Source organism: Arvicola amphibius, chromosome 10 (genome assembly GCF_903992535.2).
Source record: "Arvicola amphibius chromosome 10, mArvAmp1.2, whole genome shotgun sequence".
Taxonomy (NCBI): domain Eukaryota; kingdom Metazoa; phylum Chordata; class Mammalia; order Rodentia; family Cricetidae; genus Arvicola; species Arvicola amphibius.
The window spans coordinates 45,417,148-45,435,689 of record NC_052056.1 but is presented as its reverse complement, the minus strand read 5'-3'; the positions used below and the strand labels follow the sequence as shown (position 1 = coordinate 45,435,689).

At 42.3% G+C, this 18,542-nt stretch overlaps 1 protein-coding gene across 3 annotated transcripts in view; it reads right to left on the bottom strand.

Moving 5' to 3' along the window:
* Usf3 (upstream transcription factor family member 3) overlaps positions 1-18,542 on the bottom strand; it is a 49,462-nt gene that overhangs the window by 9,459 nt on the left and 21,461 nt on the right. For 2 of the 3 annotated variants that reach the window (XM_038345250.1, XM_038345251.1), the window contains exons 2-6: positions 16,662-16,779; positions 14,731-14,795; positions 13,287-13,315; positions 10,048-10,130; positions 2,422-2,518 (exon numbers count right to left, since the gene is read on the bottom strand). In XM_038345250.1, the coding sequence (XP_038201178.1) occupies positions 2,422-2,518; positions 10,048-10,130; positions 13,287-13,315; positions 14,731-14,777 (256 nt within the window). In that variant the 5' untranslated portion in view covers positions 14,778-14,795; positions 16,662-16,779. The remainder of the gene's footprint in view (positions 1-2,421; positions 2,519-10,047; positions 10,131-13,286; positions 13,316-14,730; positions 14,796-16,661; positions 16,780-18,542) is intronic. The other variant, XM_038345252.1, reaches the window with a different exon arrangement.

Genomic DNA, 18,542 nt, shown 5'->3' with positions numbered 1-18,542 from the left:
CAGATCTGAAGATCACTGGGATGAGCCTCTCCCTCATAATCAACAGCTTTTTTCTAATTTTTCTAATTTTTTTTTCTTTTTTTCAAGACAGGGTTTCCCTGTAGTTTCTAGAGCCTGTCCTGGATCTATCCCTTGTAGACCAGGCTGGCCTCGAACTCAGAGATCCGCCTGCCTCTGCCTCCCGAGTGCTGGGATTAAAGGCATGCGCCACCACCGCCCGGCAATCAACAGCTTTTTTATTTATTTGTTTCTCCATGGACAGCCTTCGCTGTCCAGAAACTTGTCTGTAGACCAGGCTGGCCTTGAACTCACATAAATTCACCTGCCTCTGCCTCCTGAGTGCTAGGATTAAAGGCATGCACCACCATCACCCAGCTAACCAATAGCTTTTAAACCAAGGACCAGAACTGCAGGACTCTGATTACTGGCCAAAGAAATGGGCAGATCTCTAGTACTATGTAAAGAAGTGACATTCTGAAGTGACTGGAAGGTCACCACTAAATTATAATATTACATATAATCATGTTATATATATTACTCTCTCTCTCTTTCTCTCTCTCCCCCCCCGTGTGTGTATGTGTGAATGTATATGTGTGTATGTGTGAATGTGTATGTGTGAATGTGTATGTGTATGTATGTGTGTATGTGTGAATGTGTGTGTGTGTGTGTGTGTGTGTGTGTGTGTGTGTATGTGTAGAAGCTTTCTGATAAAGCATACCATTGTCCCATTAGGAGTCTATTAAAAACTCTTCTGGACAGAATTATGCTCTGAAAGAAAAGCTGTCTCTCTTACAGACTTTATTATAAAGCCTGCCTGAAACACAGCTCGGCATAGTGCTCTCTCTGACACTGTCTGACAATGTCTACTCTGCATTAAATAAAATCAACTATTTTCTACCAAAAGAACAACAACAACAACAACAAAATGTGGGGGCCAGAGAGTGGATAGAAAATAGCACAAAAAGAACCAGAGAAACAAGGATCACAACAGAGATGACAAAAGAGCCAGAGGAGGCTGCTTCAGGCTCTGCTCCACCCTGGCCTGGCTGCTAGGCCTTTCCCAAGCCCTGTGCATCTGGTATTTTTTCATTAGTTTCCCTTTTCTCTAAGGTAACATGACTGTTTGGCTTAGCTTCTGTGCTCTGAGCCAAAGGTGCTATCATGGGGAAAGTCTATGGATCATTCTGGCCTTCAGAGCATCTTAAGGGATGCGTCACAGTGTTCCCAAACACCAATATATATAACTACCTGCTGTAACCACCCATGAGGGTTTACACCATCACAAGAGGGCTGACTTAGGAAAGCAGCTACTTAACTGAATGTAAGGAAGAATCTGAATGCTGGCCTCCCAGACATGGCTTCCAAAACCATTCTTGCCCATCACAAGTTGCATAGCAGAACACATCCAACTTTAGTAAAACGTTATTCCTTTTAAGGTGGTGTTATGATTCCAGCCACCATATGGAACACTTCTGGGTTCCAGGGCTATGCATGTGCCGACAAGCCCTGAGGCATGACCCACATGCGGCATGGTTGCATCACCTACGTTTGACACAGCTGCATGAGCCCTTGTGCGCATGCATGAGATCCATCATCTGAATATGATATAACCACGTTATCCCCGTGTGCATGTGCTAGGCAGCCCTTAAAAGCTGGTTGCACCATCTTCAGTTCTCTCTCTCTTCTCTCTCTCTCTCTCTGCACACCCTGCCAATAAACTCCTAAGTGGGTTTGTTGGGTGTTCCGTGTTTTCTTCTCACTCGCACCAGGTAATTTCAGGTGATTTACTAGGTTCTTTTCAGAACCATAGTAAATAGCCACTCCACAGTCTCCTACCCTGCAGTGTGTCTCCTTTCAGCTTCTCTCTAATACTGTGGGGAAAATCCAAACCCACAGCAAGAAAGTTACAACTAAAAATCAAACATTGTTAAATGATCTGGAAGTTCAATATATACTTTATATTAAGGTAGACAATTATGAAATGAATATTTTGGTTCTCTAAGTCAATACATTGTTAAAACTTAGCCCAGATTGAGCCTCTGATTTTGTCTATAGGTCACACTGGGCAGAACTCCTTTATCAATCAGAGCCCTGTGATAGTCTCCTAACTGCAAGACCCAAGTGGACAAAGGAGATTGAACACTATTAGTTTCATAACTTAGACAAACATGAAATACACAGAAGTGATCAAAATTGAAGTTATGTATTTCTACAAGATGAAATTAACCAACCACAGAGGAGGAGGTGTTCGGTTACAATGATCTCATTTGCAATGCTATTCTCTTGGGTTCCTTGAAGGCTGGTCTATTCTGATTTGAGGGTTGGGGGAGCTTTTCATGTCCTCAAGTGCATGTTACTGCAACACAAACACCTAAGCATAGTCTAACAAACAGGAGACAGCAAGACTCCACACAACTCTACCTTGTTCACTGTTTCCTCCATTAAGCAGGAGTTCATCATTTTGCCGCTTCAATTCTGTTATATACTTAAAGGCTTGGTCCAGGATCATGTTCTTGCTCTGCAAAAGAAAATTAACCATTTAAACATTTCATCTTTAGATGTAAAGGTTTAAAAAAGAGTTAAATAAAGAACACTTTGAGAAGTATAGCTATTAGCTCTTCTTTGAAATTCTGGTAGAATTCTGCACTGAAATCATCTGACCCTGAACACTCCTCCATTGCTGGTGGGAATGCAAACTTGTACAACCACTCTGGAAATCAGTATGGTAGTTGCTCAGAAAACTGGAATCAACCTACCTCAGGACCCAGCAATACACTCTTGGACATATACCCAAAAGATGCTCAATCATACTACAAGGACATTTGCTGATCTATGTTCATAGCAGCTTTATTTGTCATAGCCAGAACCTAGAAACAACCTAGATGCCTCTCAACCGAAGAATGGATAAGGAAAATGAGGCACATTTACACATTAAAGTACTACTCTGCAATAAAATATAATGACATATTAAAATTTGCATGCAAATGGATGAAAATGGGAAAAAAATCCTGAATGAGGTAACACAGACCCAGAAAGATGAACATGGCATGTACTCACTCATAAGTGGATACTAGCTGTAAAGCAAAACATATTGAGCCTATCATGATCCTAGAGAAGCTAAGTAACAAGGTGAACCCTAAAAAAAACATCATAGATCCACCTGGAAAGCGGAAATAGTCAAGATTGCCTGACAAAATTGGATGCATGGGGGTGGGAGTAGAAGGGAGGGCAGAAGGGGAAGAGGAGGGGAGAAGAGGAGGGGGGAGAAGAACTTGAGGGAATGGAATAGTCAAAATGGAAGAAGGACAAAGATGAGAGCAAGGAAAAAGATATTTCGATTGAGATAGCCACTATGGGGCTAGCAAGAAACCTGGCACTAGAGAAATTCCCAGAAATACACAGGATGACCCCAGTTAAGACCCTAAGCAATAGAGGAGAGGGTGCGTGAACTGGCCTTGCCCTGTAGTCAAATTGATGAATATCTTAAATATTACCACAGATCCTTCATCCAGCAACTGGTGGAAACAGAGGCAGACACCTGCAGCGGAGCATTGGGCTGAGCTCCCAAAGTCCAGTTGAAGAGTGGGAAGAGTGAGAATATGAGCAAAGCGGTCAAGACCATGGGTACACCCACTGAAACAGTTTACATGAGCCAACTCCAGCTGGACAGGGAAGGAAACATCATAGATCCAAACTAGTCCCTCTGAATGTGGGTGACAGTTGTATGGCTGGAGCAGACTGTGGGGTCACTGGCAGTGGCACCAGGATTTATCCCTACTGCTTGTACTGGCTTTTTGGGAACCTATTCTCTTTGGATGGATACCTTGCTCAGCTTAGATATAGTAGGGAGGACCTTGAACCTTCCCAAAGCAATGTGCCTTGTCCTCTCTCTTTAAGGAGTGGATGGGGGTGGAGTGGGGAGGTAGGAGGGAGAAGTGAGAGGAGGGGGTTGGTATGTAAAATGAAAAAAAGATAGTTTGTTTTATTTTTAAAAAAATAAATTAAATTTAAAAAAAGATTTAAAAAGTAAGTGGAAGACCTGTATCCCAGGAGAACAGAACAGGAAATGTACTCGGACCTTCACATGGGTATACACATGCACACACACAAATACACCCACATACACATGTATGCCTGCAAACACAATTCAAATAAAGTCAAAATGCTTGGTTGCTAAAGAATGATACCTAAAGTTGTCCTTTGGCCTCCACACGCATGCACACACGCATGCGCACACAAAATTAGGTGAAAAGATTTTGCAGGATACAAAGGAAGCAATATAAAGGAAAATCAAAGAGAATAAGGAAGGATCTTGGTGATGGTAGTATGTGTAAGGTTTGTATGTACCACTTATAATCTGTAATGTGATGGTATTTGGAGCTGAACTCTGAAAGGGCTCTACCTTCATGAATGGGATTAGCACCCTCACATGAAGAAAGAGATGGTGAGATGGTTCAGCAGCTAAGAACACTAAGATTAGCACCCTTGTATGACTAGATGCCTGACAGGGGTCCCATGCAAGAGTAGGTCCTACTTTTTTTACCTGCTGAGCCATCTCTAAAACCCAACGACTAGAATCTTCCTTTTGGACTCCTCAGCCTCCGTAACAGAGAGGTGAAGTGTTTTTGTAAAGTCACTGGATCTGCTACACTTTGTTACTCGAACAGGAGCCTGTACTAACACTCTGTTTTTTGAAATGGAAGCTTTGGGAAGGCCTCTCTGGAAAGGACAAAGCATATGCTGAGGCTCTCTGGAGGAGGAAGAACCAAGTCATGGGTGTTGGGGATCTCCAGCTCAGGGCCCGGTTCCAAACCCTGCCTTCAGCACACAAGCAGCAGCTCCCTGGAGCTGCCCTCTCCAGACCCCTCCCAAAAAAAGCCCACCAAGGGTCAGTTCCTCCCCTGGGGCTGCCCAAGACCACGCATACAGGGTATTAAAGACCTGGTTGCCAGACCCACCAAGATTTTCTCTCCTGCCTTTCTGAGAGTCACCCGGGAGTTGCTTTGCTCTGTTCATTAAACCTGGACTTATTAATTAGGCTTGATTGGCTTATTGCATCAGTGGAGGATGCCCAATAACCAGGGATCCATACTTATCAATGGGGTCAAAAAGCAAAGGCACTTAGGCAGGGTTGACCTTGATTTATTTGTATTTTAATAAATAAGTTTTCCTGAAGACCAGAATGTAAAGCTAAGCCACTAGAGGCCAGGGAGTGGTGGCACACACCTTTAATTCCAGGGAGACAGAGGTGGATGGATCTCTGTGAGTTCAAGGTGACCCTGAGCTACACAAAATCAATCCAGAAACAGATCCAGGTGGTAGTGGCTCACACCTTTAATCCCAGTGTTTGAGAATCACACACCTTTAATCCCAGCAGTAGGGAGGTAGAGACCGGAGCGATATGGCTGGAATATAAAGGGGAAGAGACAGGAACTCACTGAGTGTGGAGTCTGAGGTTTGGTGGAGACACAGTGCAGTCTAGGCAGTCTGAGGATCACCCCTTTGGTCTGAGCATTGGTAGGTGTAAAAGGTCTCTCTAGTGGCGTACAGCTCTGCTTCTCTGATCTTTCAGCTTTAGCCCCTGTATCTGTCTCTGGGTGTTTATTTTTCATGCTAGACTTGTGTGTGAAGACAGGAATGGTTGATGAGACATATTGTAAAGACTGAAGAAGGGGCCACAGAAGGTCTTCAAGACTGTGTCAAAGATCAGATTTCAGATTATTCTCTACAGCCTCAAGTGTCCTAAAGAATGGGTTGAGAAAGGGATATTGCTTGACTGAGTCTTAGTGCCATGCTCTTACTATATCCCATTTCTATACTTTTTTAAAGGCTAAATTTTTACATTAAAGCACGTTTTTATTTTTAAATTTTTGATGATTTATTTTATATTTCCAATTATGTATATATGTGTGTGTTTATGTGGGAGAAAACGCTGTGTGCAGGTGTAGAACTTTAAGACAATTCTGAAGCCATTTCTGACAACTCTCAGTACTTCCCCTCCTCTCCTGGGAACCAAGGACCTAACAGCTATGCATGCACGTACTGAGATGTTGGGAACTTTCCATCTCCCTGAATAGGGGCAAGATAACCCTCAGGTGTTGACTCAGTTACTGATGTTTTGACTTAGTCCCTGGGAAGGGGCAAAGTGACCCTCAGAAGTTTCCCTTTACCTCATTTGATCTTGCAACCACTCTCCAGCCAATTATTGGTAATAGCCTTTTTGAATAAGCCAATCATAATAGTTAAAGAACAACCCTCAGACACCCCTTCCTTCTGTGGTTTTCCCTTTAAAAATAGCCTGTATCAGACATTCAGGGTCTTCTAGCCTCCCGACTGCTGGAAGACCCTGCCATAACAAAATTAATAAAGATTAATAAAATCCTCATGCTTTTATATCATCTGTGATATGAAAGATGGTCTCTTGGGGCGACTCCTCCTCCTGGGTGATTGGACGCTAGGGTCCAACACAGGTGTCTACAGAGTTCAGAAGAAGAGGATACCAGATCCCTTGGAGATGGAGTCACAGGTGGTTGTGAGCTACCTGACATGAGTGCTGGGAACAGAACTTGAGTCTTCTCATCAGTGCCACAGTCGTAATAAACTTTAAGACTGAAAACATAATATGGGGGTTGGAAGATGGTTCAGCCACTAAAGCACTTGCCATGCAGGCATGACCACCTGAGTTCTGATCACCAGCATGGGGCACGGTATATCCTGTCTGAAATCTTAGCACTGGGAGACAGAGACAGACAGATCTCTGGAAATCATTGGTTAGTCAGTTTAGCTGAGTTATTGAACTCCAGGTTCAGCGTGAGAGCAAATCTCAAAAAGGTAAGGTGGAAAGCAATCTAGAAAGACAGCTAACCTTGACCTATGGCTTCTACATGCAAGTGCACGTATACACACACACACAAAGACACACACACAGAAGGATGCTATGACCATCATTGTAGGGTCCGGGTCTGCCCTTGTTCCTGGGGCTCATCTTGAGGACAGTTTCTGGTCAGATGACTAAGCATTCTGTTTGTTCCTGTGCTCCCTCGGCCCCGCCTGGTGATTAGCTGTAGGGCATTGTTGACTCTATTGTTGGTATGGTAATTTCCCACCTGCCTGGGCGGAAGTCCTTGTGCAGCAGTTAGATAAAGTAATTTCCCACCTGCCTGGGTGGAATTCCTTGGGCAGCAGTGGGATAATATATAAGATTTTCCCCAAGGTTAAATAAACGGCCTTCGGCTGATCTCCTTTCGAATGATCCAGGTCTCTTTGTGTGTTCTTTCAATCTCCAGGCCCTTGTCCGACTGCTTAAGGTACAGTGGCGCGCGAACTGTACCGAGGGGGTAACACAGAATCGGGTGTTACACATCATGCTATACATTTTACTAAAGATGTATCTTACAGGCATTTTTACATCACATTTGGGGACTAGCTGACTCTTTCTAACGACTGTATTCCTTTTATTTGCCAGTTTATAACTAAGAAACATTTAAGCTATCCACTAGCTACTTCTGGTTTCTTTCTTTTGACTAAGTATGTGGTCTTGAGTTACCAACTTCTACTCCAGTCATAGTATTGATATTTCCTATCCTTTATTGTTCTCTCATGTATCTATCACTGTGATTTAGAGGCTTGATTCAATAAGCTTCAGTTTTGGGTTCCTTCAATTGATTCACTATAGAGACCCAATATGCACACCTAGGAAACTCTCAGAAAAAGAAAACCAGGCTACTTTTTAAAAGACAAATCAAAACAAAACAAAACTTAACCAAACAAGAACAACAACAAAACCCCCACCTACTTATTACAGTTTAATCCACCCAGCAGGGATAAAAAGAAATTGAAGTGTCATGGAAGGCAGAATGGAGGAACAAGCTGATCCAGCCTTAAATTCCCACAATGTCATCATGGAAAAGCATCCACCATCATCCTACTGGAGGAGGGTGAGGTACAAGGCTCTGTTGAGGGGCTCCAAGAGAGGCTTATTGAGCAGGGTCCAGCACCTCCCCACACCCACATCCTAAACCAGTGGATGACTTCTCTTCTGCTCTGATCACACAAGTATGTTTATTTTCTGTGAAATTTGAACTAGAAAATTTCAACCTCAGGGACAGTTGAAACACAACTAGCCAAGATAAAGATCCTAAGTCAACATGGGGCAAAGCAAAATACTGTGCATAGCTCTAGATTCTCCAGCCCTGTCTGGACATCTCCTAGAAGGCCAGTCTCTAACACTCCCAGGCGGAGACTTAAAATGGTTGAATTTTAGTCCATTTGAGTGGGTGTGACCTGGTGTTGTGTCTGTCCTTCAAGTCAGACAGGCCTCCATGACTTCAACAGGGAAAGAAAGAGATGCCCTTGTGCAATTGCTTTGTGAGCCAGCTCGAGGCTCCTTTTCTATGCCAGAGACAGGACAACCAGCACCAAGGCAAGCTCCCTGACTGCAGGCTGGGTCCAGCACCTGAAGACAAATCACCACCTCATCCTACCCTGTGACTGGAGGGGTCTAGCTCAGGGTTGCACCCAGAAAGTCAGACTAGATCCATAATAAAAGAATTATGAGTGAGTACAGGTTTACGGGTGCTGGTTACTGAATAAGCACCACACCAGAATAGACCTATACACCAGTCTCTTCCATGAGGACAAACTTTTCTCCTGCAATAAAAAAGGGAGGGGGGGCATGATGTTGGGAGGAGGTGGGAAAGGGAGTGGAACTGGGAGGAATTGGGAAGGAGTTGAGGGTAAATATGATCAAAATAGATTGTAAGATGAATGAAATTCTCAAAGAATTAATAAAAATGCCACATCTTTAAAAGATGGAAAATGATAAAGGAAGACATCCCATGTCCGCCTCTGGCCATCACATCAGGTGTGGTCAACACACACACACACACACACACACACACACACACACACACACACAGTGCGCGTGTGCACAATCTCAAAAGTTTAAAAAGTATACAGAAAACTAAGAAATGAAAAACTAAGTATTAAAGGGAAAAGTTGAGAATAGCTGTCTATGAAAGCTGTGTTAAGGCTAGGAAGCAGGAAGAACATTGACATTGATTTTTTTAATGCTATTTACTATATACACATATTTATTTACATAGATTATTTAATTAAAATTAGTTTAAAAACTACAAGTTCTCAGATTCCAGCTGCAAAGGAATACTATATAGCCATGAAGGAGAAGTGATCATATGAAAAAGTTATCTACAACTAACAGCTCAGGATGGACTCTGAGTAGAAATGATCAAGTCAGGTTCCAAAGCAGAACTGACACTCACTGATAAAGCCAAATCCAGACAGATGTACAGTATTATTAGTGATCATAACTTGAAAGTGGGATGTCAATTTTTGTTTAGTTTTTTATGATTACATATTATCTGAATTATTTGTTTTGTATTCAATGAGTTTTAACCTCATTATTTTAAGAAATAAAAATTACCATCACTAGAGAAAGGGATAATGCATTAAGTTGAGATTTATAATTAATAATTGGATTTAATAAGTCATGAAGAGACCGGATGTGAAGGAAGAGAATATTGAGTTCTGGGCTAGATAGCAATACCCGGGCTCAAAAAAATGGGATGGGACATGTGTGGAGAGCATGAGGAATAAATCAAAAATCCCTAAAAGACTCTAGGTAAGAATTTTAAAAACATAAAGAACATTAATGATGAGAAAGCAATGCTAGAAAACATAGTAGATCATATCAATCTAAACACTGGCTACCTTAGACTAATTGGAAAAGGAACAACAGTCTAGCAACCACATGGTATATCTGACCATGTAGAAAACTGTACTAGGAGATTACTAGAAACACAAGAAAAATGAAAGTATACAGATAAATGAAATGAATGAAAAATAAGCTATCAACTTAAAACATCCCTTGGTCCTTGATAAATGACAGTGAATAACAATAATCATTCTAGACATTAAAATAATTGAGAGCACTTTCTACTAATAAGTAGAGAAAAGAAATACAGTGGATATCTTCCTGCTTTTGGGGAGGGGAGGGGGCTACCTATTTCAGAGGATGAGGGCGCCTACCTGTTTCAGAGCAGGGGAACACGGGATCAGTTCTCCTATTCTGTTTATCCCAGCATTGATTTTCTTCTTTCTGTGCCTCTCCACTACAAAGAGGAAAAACACATTATCAACCCTTATACTACTTGGTCAAAGTATCTAATTTCTCAGGGCAAAGAACTGTCAGGAAAGAATTATACAGAAGAGGCTGGGGGTCTGCAGCTCAGTGACAGAACACCTGTCTAGCATGGACATGGAAAGAGAATTGAACCCTGGGCCAAAAATCATTATTTACCCCAAACAAGAAAGACTGTACATAAGCTTTCTAAGAATAAAATATTTTAAATCAAAATGATAAACATTGTAAAGAAAACCATAAATAATAACAACATTAAATTATAAAAAGGAATTATTATTAGGTTATCTTTCCATTATAATTAAAATAACTAGTAGAGATTTACTGATAACAAATTTATTTTTCAAATTCACTTTTATCTTGTTTCATGTATTATTTATTTATTTTAGAGCATGATTAATAAAAACTCAGAGGGAAACTGGGGTTCAACCTGAAGATCCGAAAAGCAAAGCAGCCAGCCACTGGCTGTTCCTTCAGTGTCAGTCTGAAATGGTGCTGCTGCCTCCAGGAATCTCAGAATGAGACTGTGTCTGAGAGCTGCCTCCTCCCGTTTTATAAGCCTCTCTAGGGCTGGGAGTAAATGTGTGCAACACTGGGATTAAAGGCATGTACCACCTGGTTTCTACACTGGAAAACGAGTGTGACTACTGGGATTAAGTGTGTGTGTTACCACTCCCTGGTCTGTAAGGCTGACCAGTGGGGCTGTTTTACTCTCTGATCTTCGGGCAAGCTTTATTTATTAAAATACAAATGAAATGTCACTACATGTGCACATGTGTGCGTGTATGTGTACAGCACATACATGAGGGTCAGATGGTATCTTACTGTAGCCAGTTCTCTTTCCATCATGTTGGCTCCAGTTCTCAAACTCAGGTTACCCTGCTCAGTGGCAAGCCACGTCACCTGTTGAGCTCTATCACAACAGCCCAATGACCAAATTGAAAGAAATCACTAAGAAGTTACGAAAAAGCTGTCTCTTTTGGGCAAATGAGACCTTTCTTTAAATTTTAAGATCCTTAAAACACCTAGTGTAGGATGACTAGGCCCTTTTGGAATAGAAGCAGCTGTTGGCTGTGTCTTAAAATAGATAAGAAAAGGTATTGGCTTGGTTTTCTATAGTTTCTGGGATACCCACTCTGGCCAGGTACAATCTTTTTCATCTAAGAAACAGAGTACAAGCTAGCTATAACATCAACTTAACATAGCCTAAGATCACCTTTTAAAAAAAGATAATTTAGACCAGCTTGTCTTGTGGTCTTATCTGTGAGGGGTTGTTTTAACTACAAATTGATGTAGTAAAACCTATTTCATTGTGGGTGACTCCATTCCCCAGAATGATAGAAGAGAATGTCCTGAATGGTATAAGAAAGGAGAAAGGCAGTTAAAAGCAAACAAGAACGTATTGCTTCTTTGCTCTTGATCTTGAATGTAATGTGACTAGCTGCTTGAGTTTCCCTTGGTGACTGACAGTAACTTAGAACTTTAAGTCAAATAAATTTGTTCCTCCCCTATGCTGCTTTTGGTCAGGATATTTCATTGTGGCAACAGAAATGAAACTAGGACACAGGGCTACTGAAAACTTGTCAATTAACTGCCAAAATGTTCCAGACTGACATACCAAACTCTAAATAAGAGTACACAAGAATTCATATAAATAATTTCTATAAGATGCTGAAAGTAAAAACATGCCTAAGAGTTGGAGAGATGGCTCAGCAGTTGGGAGCATATATTGCTCTTCCAGAGGACCAGATCCAGTTTCTAGCACCCACATTAGATGGCATACAATCACCTGTAACTCTAGCTTCTAGGGGATCCAAACCTCTGTGGGCGTGCGCGCGCACACACACACACACACACACACACACACACACACACACACACACCCCTACCTCTTGGCTATCTCTTAAAGTCTTCCTTTCTAATAACTGATGGGTAGGCTCTTAAGTGTGGTTTACTTTATTAATTTTCTAACAATAGTACTCATTGTTATATAAGAGTAGATTTCAAAGATGATAAATTCATTCCACCAGTGTTCAATGCAGCTTTCTGGATAAACTCTCCCCAGGGATCTTTTATGTATAGCTATAGTTACAGATATAGATTAATAGAAAGCAATTTTTATATTTTTTTTTCTGAGTGCAGAATGCAGTCCCTGATTAAAAATAAAATGTTACAGAGTGTGTCAAAGTGAAAATGGTTACAAAATGAACATTTTACACTTCCCTGAGGGCAGCCTGTACTTCTAACACTTGAGGTAAGATCATATTAATTTTATACATTTGTTTCTATAATAGAAATCTATACAACTTAGGATTCTCCACATGTAGCTAGCATAGCAGCACAAGCCTGTAATGAGGAGACAGAGGCAGGTGGATCTCTGTGGGTTCGAAGTCAGCCTGGTCTACAGAGCCACTCTTATCTCACAAGGAAGACTGCCACATGCAAAGAGCCCATGGCTCATCCCTTTCTTCCTCAGGGAGCTGCCCCTCTATAACATTTCCCAATGTCCTGAGTGAAAGCCTTCCAACACTGGCCCCCAAATAGTCTAATATCATAACCAGTCCAAAGTAGGCTGCAAATCAGGTGTTATAGTCAGCTCTGTGAGGTTCTGGGAAGATTTTGTCAATAAAGATAATAAAGGTGCCCTTTCTCCTTTTTAAATATTTATTTATATTTATTTATTATGTATACAGTATTGGGTCTGCTTGTATGCCTGCAGACCAGAAGAGGGCACCAGACCTCATTGCAGATGGTTGTGAGCCACCGTATGGTTGCTGGGAATTGAACTCAGGACCTTTGGAAGAGCAGGCAATGCTCTTAACTGCTGAGCCATCTCTCCAGCCCCTAAAGGTGCCCTTTCTAAAATATAACAAATAGGCCGGGCGGTGGTGGCGCACGCCTTTAATCCCAGCACTCGGGAGGCAGAGGCAGGCGGATCTCTGAGTTCGAGGCCAGCCTGGTCTACAAGAGCTAGTTCCAGGACAGACTCTAGAAACTACAGGGAAACCCTGTCTCAAAAACCAAAAAAAAAAAAAAAAAATAACAAATAATTTTATGTTCACAACATAATATGTATAATCAACTACGGCATAACTAATTCCAGCAGAGTCCCAGTTGCAGTGCGCACCTGCATTGTGTGTCTCCCGGTTCTTCTTTCTGAAACAGAAGCACACAGTCAGGAACATGAAGATAATAAAAAAGAATATTTTCCTAACCATAAAAATAAATAATATGAAACTGTCTTTGTTGCAGCAATAAAGAACACCCAAAGAAAAAAAATTAGTTCATATTACAGCATGAGAACCACAATGCAGATACTTTCAAATAAATCCAATAGATAGCATTTCCGGAAGGAAGAGCGATTCTCTACTGATACCAGAAATCACATGCTAGAACAGAATCGATCACTGAAAGCCTTCACTTTTGAAAATGTTCCTTAACTGTGGCTGTCCCGGGAAGTGCCTGGGACTGCAGGCAGGAGTGACTAGGAGACGGAATGACAGTGTGGCGTAGCTTTGTGAGTTCCAGCAGGGGAGACGTGGTGGCGGCAGCACCTTCGGTGTCCCTGCATCTGGTCATCTTTCTCATCTGTGTATTCACATTTTCCAACTCTTACCTTTCCTTAAAAACTTCTCCTAAAGACACTGACTTCCCCATTTTGCATAATTACTCAACACATTAGCTTTCACTGATAGCTTTTCGGTAAGGGAAGAGAATACAGTGGTTTCAACCTTACTGAAAAACAGTGGCCATACAATTCTAAGCAGACATTGCCTAAAATGCTAGAAACTCAGGACAGGAGCTATAAGAAAATGAAAGTAATGCTGCGTATATTGTCATTAATGGATTATAATGTTACAAACTAAATACAATCTAGATGTACCAATAAAAATGTCCTTAGGAAGCAAACATGTAACAAAAATTTGGTATAATTTTTAAAATTATATATATTTTTTACAACTCAACCAGTTTTCCTTTCCTCCTCTCCTCCCAGTCCTCCCCCCGCCTGCTGCTTCCCCCCCCCCCCCCCGTCTACCTCCCCTCTGCTCACCCCCATCTACTCCTGCATCCTCCCATGGCTATCAACCAAACATGGCACATGTTGCAGTAAGATTAGGCCCATCCCCTCATACCAAAGCTGGGCAAGGCCACCCAGGATGAGGAATAGGGTTCCAGAAGCTGGCAGAGTCAGAGACAGCTCCCACTCCCACCATTAGGAGTCCCATAAGAAGACCAAGCTACACAACTGTCACACACATGCAGAGGGCCTAGGTCAGTCTGATGCAGCCTGCCTGGCTGTTGGTTCAGTCTCTGTGAGCCCTATGGTTGCTGTTCGACTACTGGTGACCATCCTTACTTGTTGGACTGCTGAGAAAACAAGGACAGCTAAATTTTAGCCATGCATTCCTTTAGTAAATCTATTTTACTGTCCATCCACACATATTTTGGAGATTAATCATTTTCTAGGCATCTGAATACAGGTTCACTAAGGGTTGGTTAGCAAACTCGCAGCTAATTCTGTTTCTCCCCTGCCTAAGTGGTATATATAATTCGGGGCTGTGGGTACACACCTGTGCTGTTTTTTCGTTGGCGTCTCATGCTCTGTCATTTCTGGCATGGTGGCAGTAATAGGAACCTACAAAGATATAAAGAGACAGATACACCAAGGCATTTAGTCATTCTAGAGTTTGGAGAAACCAAATGGCAATTTTGATTTTAATACCAAAAAGCTAAACAAGCAAACAAAAACAAACAAACAAACAAAAAACACTTGACCAGGTGTCATAGATTAAAAGGGTTTAAGAAAATAGGATACATGCTTGGCATCCCAGTACTAGGAAGGTTGAGGCAGGAGGATCATGAGTTTAGGGCCAGCCTGAGCTGCATGGCAAGTGTCAGACTGCTGGGGACTGTAGACCCTCAGACCCTGAATTTTCTATGACCCCTTGCCTGCCAGTGTAAACAGCTTGTTTTCCTGTTCTTGCAGCTGCTCTGAGCACGAGACTCTCATGAGTTCCTGATGGCAGGGGAGTGGTTTCTGGTGGGTTTGCAGCTGAAAAATCCTGAGAGCTAGGGCATAGCCAAGGAGAGCCCTATATAAGCTGCCCTGGACACAATAAAGGGGGAATTCTTGTTTCAAGAGTGACTCGTGTCTCTCTCTCTGTGTGTGTGTGTATGTTTCAATCTCCAGTCCCTTGCCCAACTCGCGAGCCATCCCATAGGACACCTAGTAACATGGAGGCCACTACATTAGACTAGCCCTGGCTTCACAGTAAGATCTCCCTGGCAAAGCTGGTAAAGTGCTTGGCCAGCATGAACTGTAAGAACACACTGCCAGATCACTCTCCAGAAACAACAGAGGACAAACACTATTATAAGAGCAGGTGCAAACCATGGTGAGGCTTTTTAGCTTCCAAGTGCCAGCAGTCTAATATTTTCAACGGAGACTTCACTACTCTGTGGGCACGAAAGCTCTACCGATATTTAAAATATGAAGACAAGGCCTCACTATATAGTTCAGGGATGATCTCAAAACTTATAATCTTCCTGTCTCAGCTTCCTGCTTGTTGAGTAGCTACACCACGACCCGGGTAAAAACGAAGTCCTACAGGAAAATGCACACATGAATAGAAAGAGCCTGGAGGTGGAAATATTAACACAGGATGTGCAGGTATGCAACGTCAACAATATACTGTGATTTCTTTCAGTCGCCTCTGGTTTTTCCAGAGTTTGATTATGTAAATATTAATGCTTAACTCTCAGGAACTGGCAACCAACCTTCCAGAATAGGCTGTCAAGCTAGGGGGCCTGCTGGACTACAGGAAAGGAGGTACGAATACGACTCCCCTTTTTCTTCTGGGAAGGGAAAGAAAGTACTAAGTACAGAGGTGAACTCAGAAGGCAAGAGTTTAAAACCTGACTTGCCACTTCCTAGCTTTTGGCTGTGGGCCAACTGTTTACCTCTTTGGAGCCTCAGGTGTTTTATCTGCATAATTGGGTTGTTTTGAGAAGGGAATGAAGTAAGGCAAGGAAGGCACAACACCTTGGGGCCTGGAAGCAGTAAGGCTGCAGGAAATGTTAGCTCTGGATATTTACAAGATATTTTAGAACAAGCACTAGCCCTGGACAGGAGGGAAGGTAAGCAAGGGACTGACAAGAAGCACTGACTGATGTGCCCTGTGGGGAATGTGTGTCAAAACTCCTCTCCAGGGCTGGTAAGGTGCCTCAGTGGGTAAGAGTGCTGCCAAGCCTGAAGACCTGAGTTCCATCCCGAGACCCACACTGCAGAAAGAGGAACTGACTCCTGCAAGTTGTGTTCTGACCTCCACACACGTGTCACAGACGCGCGCACACACCACAAAAAAAGAAATATAATTTTTTTTTCAAAAACAACTCACTTCAGCAGTCTGCTCCTGTTCTACCTTCTCCTTACAGACAACCACTCGCAGCGGTGTGGGGCAGTCAGCACATAAGTACCCTAACAACCCGCTTCCTTTCTCACCCAAGGGCTCGCAGAGTTTCTTCACTTTGGATTCCTAGCTTCCAACTCCTCCTCTTTCTGGTTCAAATCTACCATCTTCTGCCAAAAGACGGCCTCTATAGGTTATGTTCTCTTCTTACTATAAGAAAAGAAAGAACAATGAGTGTTTATAGGCACCAGTTAGGCATGAGGTGAAGCTGGCAACTAATGGCATGCAGGCATGTTTGAGAGGGACACAGGGTGATCCTGACGGCTCCCCACCAATGGAGGACATGTAAATGGAATTCCTCTCAAAAGCCTTTTCCCAATGGATAATCCATGTTCTACCCTAAAAACGGTGGGTCTTACAGACAGGGAGGGCATGTGGACATGCTCTCTTCTATTCTGTTTGCTCATGGTCTCTTTGACCTCATTACCCATCTCTGAAGACCTCCATGTTATGTCTAATATTAACACTAGCCCTCAGTTCTACAATTAACTTTCCAGTTCCTATTTCCCTTATGTAAAATTTTATTTCTTCTCTACATGTGCATGTGTATGTGGGGGCACATGTGAGTGTGCAAATGTGCATGCATGAGGACATCCCAGTGTCCAGTTGTCTTGATTGCCCTCTACTTTATTCTTTTTGAGGCAATGAATCTCAGCTGAACTCAGCTTGCTGTCAACATGGCTAGTCTCCTAAGGCAGTTTGTTCTGGGGATCTCGTCTCTACCTCCAGAGGCCAGAATTAGAGGTGAGCCACTACCTGGTATTTGTGGGGTTTGGAGATCTAAACTCTGGTCCTCTTGGCTCCCACAGCAAGTGCATTAAGTGCGAAGCCATCTCCCTGCCTTGTTCTTTTCTGTAGGAGTGACTGAAAACTTGATCTGAGATAGGAAGACAGGCGGAAGGCCTGTGCACTGTGTATGCAACAACACACTTTACAGCTTCAACCAGACTGGCAAGCGACAAGCTGTAGGAGGGTCTAGGATCCTAAATCTTCTTTGATGACATCCCTTTCTCCTTTCCTTTCTTTTCTTTCTCTATGCTTAGAATATCCAAGAAACTTAGCTGTTTTAGAATAATGTTTCCTAGGCACAGATAATATCAATTATCAAGGGTATCAGTGCTTTCTATCTGTGAGTTTCATGTCTTTGAGTCTATAGGTGAGAGACATGTGGGATTTATGTTTCTGAGTCTAGGTTTACCTTACTTAAAATGGTTTACAATTCCATTCATTTCCAGGACATTTCATAACTTCATTTTTCTTTACAACTGAGTAAAATCCGTGTGTGTGTGTGTGTGTGTGTGTATTACAGTAATCATCTGTTCATGGACCTCTAGGCTGATTTTATTTCCTTACTATTGTGAAGATAGCAACAATAAACATGGATGTGCAAGTGTATCTACAATAATAGCATATATAATCTTTTGGGTTTATGCCAGGAATAGTATATACCAAGAATGGGTCATACATATATGGAAACTCTTTTAGTTTTTTTCTTGTATGTTAGTGTGTGTGCATATTCATGCACTCGTGTGTGCAGTGTGTACACATGAGTGTGTTGGTGCACCTAGCTGTGGAGGCCACAGAAGGACACCACTTTCCATTTGATTGCCCCCTTTTATAGCTTTCTATTTTGTCTTCTTGCTCTAGCTAAGACTTTGAAAACTGTATTAAATAAGAGTGAAGAAAGTGGACACTCTCTTACTGTTCCTGATTTTAATGGAAATGCTATTCAAGGGAGGGTGTTAAAGTAGCCACTATGGAAATCAATGTAGAGGCGTCTCAAAAGACTTCAAATTAGAGCCGGGGAAGTGACTGGGCGGGCAAAGTGCCTGCTGTGCAAGCACAAGCAGCTAAGCTGATTCTCAGCACCCACATAAAAAGCTGAGAGAGAAGCACACGCCTGGAATCCCAGT